Source organism: Macrosteles quadrilineatus, unplaced genomic scaffold (genome assembly GCF_028750875.1).
Source record: "Macrosteles quadrilineatus isolate MER2022 unplaced genomic scaffold, UCM_ALF_1.0 Scaffold_9__3_contigs__length_116548681, whole genome shotgun sequence".
NCBI classification, from domain to species: Eukaryota; Metazoa; Arthropoda; class Insecta; order Hemiptera; family Cicadellidae; genus Macrosteles; species Macrosteles quadrilineatus.
Genome location: NW_026542602.1, coordinates 83,622,636 through 83,628,635, shown reverse-complemented (window position 1 = coordinate 83,628,635; position 6,000 = coordinate 83,622,636). Strand labels below are relative to the sequence as shown.

At 34.8% G+C, this 6,000-nt stretch overlaps 1 protein-coding gene across 3 annotated transcripts in view; it reads left to right on the top strand.

Moving 5' to 3' along the window:
* The first annotated feature begins 3,225 nt into the window (after positions 1-3,225).
* LOC129002301 (uncharacterized) overlaps positions 3,226-6,000 on the top strand; it is a 36,098-nt gene continuing 33,323 nt past the window's right edge. Inside the window, exon 1 of one of the 3 annotated variants that reach the window (XM_054429996.1) lies at positions 3,226-3,586. In XM_054429996.1, coding sequence (XP_054285971.1) covers positions 3,523-3,586 — 64 coding nt within the window. In that variant the 5' untranslated portion in view covers positions 3,226-3,522. The remainder of the gene's footprint in view (positions 3,587-6,000) is intronic. The other 2 variants (XM_054429994.1, XM_054429995.1) reach the window with 2 other exon arrangements.

Genomic DNA, 6,000 nt, shown 5'->3' with positions numbered 1-6,000 from the left:
TTAGAAAATTCAAGTGAAAATACTGTACATCATATTTTTACAAATTTATTTCTCCTTTTATGTGTGTTGATTTAAAATGAACACATGGGAAGAAGTTATTACCATGGTATAAGACATAAGACTAGGGCCACTTTTTATTCAAACGTTTTCATTAGCTCGCTTTCTTGTCCGGTAAAGATTTTGCAATCAATTTTATACTAAGTTCCCGATGAGCTAGAGACTTGAAACTTGAAACATAGCTCACAAATGGATGACAATGCAATATTATATAATTTCATTTTCATATTTCCCTTGAGCTACGCCCCATGGGCTTCCAAATTGTCCATGTTTACATTTTGAAAGAATGTAAATATATCAATTAATTTAAGTAAGCTGTAAATACTTCAATTTGACGGTTCGAAGAGCAGAGCTTAAGAGGTACAGGTTATGCTCCCAAGAGATTCTTTATACAAACAAACAATTCAAAATAAAGATAAACAATCTGATTGCAGATGTAAAGGTGTTTGTTAATAATGTCATTTGTTGTTTATTTAGTATTCTATAAAGTAAACAATAAATGAAATACATTGATATATTTATAGTTAGTAGGTAGGCCATACATTCAATCTAATACATAATTATATGAACAAAACAGTAGAAAGTTTTGTAAGCTACTGCTCGCGATACAGGTACTTAGGTAGGCTACTTACAGTACAGTACGGTATACTGATTTGTCACAACAGAGGAATGTTAATAATAATCATTAACTATAGCATTGGTGTTGCTAGTTGAAACAAATCGTATTTAAAACAATAAATTATTAGATAAGTTATTATAAAAGTGTATAATCATAGCCAACTTAAGGATAATAAAAACATTCGTAAAAGGAATGTTAAAATAACGATGTTGCTATTCTTTCTCTTTGGTTTTGTTTTTATATTCTTTCTTAGGTTTCTCTTTGTACAATTCACCATAGTTATCCCATATCGCCCAATCACAGCTTACTAAACATTACGTCGTCATCAGTCCTCAGTTGCAACATAGCGCGCGCAGCGACAGCAGACAAAGATGTAAAACGGAGCAGACGAATGTTAGCGCAAGTGATGACGTGACCTTTCCATTTAATTTGATAAAGAAACAGATTTTCCCAAAACAATAATTGGGTGAGGGATTTGTTATATCGAGGGAAAGACGTAGACAATTCGTTATGCAGAGGTTAAATTCGCTATGTAGAGGTTCTGACAATGACAAATTCGTTATATTGAGGTGTCTTATTTTAGCCGAAATCACGAAAAATTCGTTAAATCAAGGTCGTTGTTATGGTTTGTTCGTTATGTAGAGGTAAAATATACATTGTGTCTTATGGAGAGTTCTAGGGGATTAAAAAAAATTCGTTATATCAAGGAATTCGTTATATTGAGGTTCGTTATATCAAGGTTAGACTGTAAATAGGCTTGGACATAAAATATTATTTTGTTATAGTCACACTGACACAGTTAGCATATTTAATTTGTGAGTTTTGTAGCAATAGCTTAACAGTGATTTAGTTTACAAACCCTTTTTAAAATGGCAGTTGATTATCCATGTATTGTTTTTAAATCTTCAGGTCCCTTTAACACAATTAATTGTTAACTATGGTGCATTTATCCAACCACTTAAATCGCTTAAAGCAACGATAATAATAATTTAATTTTTATTTTTTTTTCATTGCGTTTACAATTACAGTATTACACATTGTGTAGCATAGTTATTCTAATGTTAACAATATAGTATGTTACATACTGTATGTTTATCAAATAACAATGTATGTAAAAGTTGACTTTTAACAAATAAATCCCGGTTAAATAATAATCCTTAAATATTAATCTTTAAATAATAATCATAATAGTGCGTGGGTAGAGAAAACGGAAATTCCCACGCCATGGCTATACTGCTGTTCTCCAAGGCAGCCACTGCCAGTGCCACTGCCATCTAGACTAGACATGAGACAGCTGAGAGGACGGGGACGGGAGGAGAGAGGACAGCCGATACGCCACTGCCTCCTGCATAATAAAAACAAATAGAGATGATACAGTGCCTGTCATTTCTCATTACTCCCGTCCAATGGTCCAATATTATTTTAATACCTACATACTTCCCTTCCCTCCCTATTTTAACTAACCGATATTAGGCCCCTACAACTGTTATATATTTTTATTATAATGTATTCGATATAGTTGAAAATAAAATAATATATATTTTAATAAAATAATATCTACCTATAGGTACTAGGCTTACAAACTACATTTATTTAATGCGTGCCAAATCCAGTTGATAAGTTCCAAGTAGTTCACTCCATAAAGCCTATACTAAAAATTTTGATTATAATTTCATGTTATTTTATACAAAAAATAAAATAGCCTTTTTAATTTTGAAAGAAATTTAACTAATGTTGCAGTCCAAAAATAACTTATAGGTCAATATAACAACATAAGATCATAATAGCTGTGGTTTGGAATTTAGATAGCGAAACTCAAAATATATTAGCCTAAATTTTAGACTGTCAACTGAATGAGTTTTATTGTTTGGTACGGTAATATTTATTATTGTTTTACAAAGCAATAAAATAATAGGAAAAAACTTAACATGTTTCAAGTAGCTAGCAAGTCTGTAATTATTACAGAACCTTTCGTTTTCTTCATAATGATCAGCAACAAAATTTTAACAACAACAACAACAATAACAAGAAAAGGAACAACAACGGAGGATGGAGAGGGAACATCCTCATAAATTATTCAGACCTTGAAATTATTATCTGTTCCATAAATAACTCGCAGGTCGTTAGGTTTTTTTCCATTAGAACAGTAGTGGGGGAAAACAAGAACAGGTACAGTCCCTCCAAAACAACTTATTGTCTACTAAAATTTCTTTGTTTGCTAACAACAGCAAACTACAAGATTAATTAAAAAAAATCAAATGAGAAGTTATGTATTTATTTGCACAGAACAATGATATTTCAAATTAATAATTGGTTAAAATAAAAACTATCCCCCCTACTTTTATTAGGGGAGCCTAGATAACGGCCACATGCGCACGCATCTTTTAGGTTAAACTTTTGTTTAGACTGTACCAAAAGACCTTGGAAATCCGAGACTAGCCTCAACCAAGGGTAGAAACATCACCTTGACGTCACAAATAACTATATCATCCTTTTTTGTTGACGCCATATGGTACTCTGTGATTGGTCGAATGAAGGATTTTGACCGCCATTTGTGAGAAATGACTCATTGTTGTGGAGGGGGGATGTGAAAATCGGGACCTGTATTCGAGGCTAGACACAACCATTACCCCGCTTTCAAACCGACGATGGGAGAAATTTATGTTTGTGCCGGATATTTTTCATATTTCTCGCCTGTAATAATGTAGTTAGTGGGAAAAGTGTGCGCTGTGTGTAGTTGGTGTAAAGTGAATATTGTTTCTGATTCAGTTTGAAAACTATGAGTGTTCTTAGTTTATAATAAGTGAGGTTTAGTTTACTCTTCAACTCTCATGGCGACGTAAAAAATGGCGTTGCCTTCTGTTGCCGCCTTGTCGAGCAGCGCAAAAGCTGCAACATCTAAAGAAGGAGGTATTCTTTAAAAATAATTTAAGCTAAGCTAGTTTTCTAATATAAAGGATTCAATGCGGCTGGTTTTACAAACATAGGCCTGCCGTATTTACTTATTGTCGCAGGTGTAATATTTTACCGTACCGTGTGTTTGGTCTGGGGACTGTACATGGGGACGATAGCCTCTAGCCCAGACCTCTTATTTTGTCCAGAGACAGACCTAGGACTATATTTTAGTAAACATTCCCTTTAGTAAGCTATAGTTATGTTGCTGGTAAATATTAATTTAAATTATTTTATTAGTTAGGAAAAGTCATTAACAAATTCATTAAGTTAACTTAAGTTTAGGTCTCTGTCTAATTTTTGTCAAGTGACAAATCTGGATAGGGTAGGCCTAGGTCTACCTCATTGAACAGTACATTGGTCGTGTTTAAACTGTTCCTATAGACACCATTACAACAACTTACTGAAATGACTTTTTGTCGCCGGGGCTTCCTGTAGACACCACGCCCCCTAGATTACTAGACACCATGCCTGAAAAACTTGCTTTAAAACATCGTGACAGGGTGGTTTCCTATACTAGACACCTTTCCAAGATTGCTAGACACCACGCCCAGATTACTAGCCCTCCGAGTGTCCATAGTTTAGGCCTTAATGTCCACCTATTTTTGGCCCCTTTGCAAGGTTTTATTAAAACGGATCTGAGAAGCTTAAAACAATGTTAATTCTAATGTTCTATATACCATTTTGTTTGGAAAATCATGGGCTTCAATATTATATATAAAACATAAGGAACATTTTTTCAAAAAAAAAATTTTTAGGTAAAAAAAAATATAATTTCGAAAATTTTCAAAAAAAAAATAAGTTCGCGCTCAATGAAATTGTATAAATTATAGGCCTATAAATATTTGAAAATAGCCACTTTGTTCTAAATTTAATGAGGATTACAAATATATAATCTTATAGCGAGGTAAGTTATCAAATAAATAAGTTATGAGCGAAAAACGGATTTCAGTACATAGCGTTTAGCTAAGAATGCATAGCCTAACCATAGCTAGGAATCTGGCTGATAATTTACATCAATATCACTACCTACTTCTTCAGGATCATCAACCAGCACTTCAAAACCACTTAAATCTTCTTATAATGCACCACGTATATCACTACTTTTGATTTTTAACACTAAAACAATGATAAACGTAATAAAACACATCAGTCATCGGTCCGGGGGAACCTAGCTGTTTACAAATACACGCACGTCAGCTGTCTGCTACAATATTTTCGGAACTAAAATGAATAGCGCTTAGAGACAGACCTCTTTAGAAAGCTTAGAATATTACGGAAAGAACGATACCTAACTCGATCCAGTTCAATCCGATTCAGTCAGTCATAGAGCCTTCGCCGTAAACGATGTTTGTGCGTCTTAAAAGCGACGCGTGACCCTACACAAAGTGTGTTGTGCGTCGTTTTTATGACGCGTGACACTCGGAGGGCTAGACACCATTACCTAGATTAAACCTAACCTAACCATAATCTTGGCATGGTGTCTAGTAATCTAGGTAATGGTGTCTACAGTAGTAGTTTTGCTTGGTGTCTAGTAATCTAGGTAAAGTGTCTAGCAATCTTGGGTACACTTCCATATATGTTGGCACAAACAACCGAATGAGTAATATTGATTATTCGACTGTTTAATTTAATATATCGTTTGGTTGCTTAGGTTAGGTTAACCTTACCTAACTAACCAAACGATATATCGAATAATCGATATATTGATCGATATTACTCATTCGGTTGTTTGTGCCAACAGATATGGAAGTGTACCCGCAATCTTCGTAATGGTGTCTAGTAATCTTGATGGGGTGTCTAGTATAGTAAACTGCCCTGTCATGATGTTTAAGCCAGTTTTTCAGGGGTGGTATCTAGTAATCTACTTAGGCATGGTGTCTACAGGAAGTGTCGGCGACCAAAAAGTCATTTGTGAAAGTTGTAGTAAGTATTGGTGTCTAGGATCAGTTTAAAAACGTCTTAGCCTAAGTATCAAAGGTATAGGCTACCCGGGATTGATATGGGAATTGTTGTTACAAAAGGCAAGTCACACCCTCTCATTGGCAACCCTGCAGTACTGCCATTGCTGCCAACCCTAAGACTTTCATATTTACCGGGTGTACACTGTACAGCCCACCTCCATCGCAGTCGTCTATCTTTCTTTACGCGCAAATAGCCTAGGTATAAACCAATAAACAAGGATCCATCTTGGGTCACTGACGATTGAAAAATGAACAAAGTTGGCAGCAATAACCACCCCCACTGCGGGCATCATAAAAAACTAGCAGATTCCGCTCGGCGGAAAAACTGCATAACTTAAAAGGGACAACAATTCCGTCCGACTGAAAACGTAGTGCATAAAATAGGCCTTAATGTTTAATTCTCCTAGG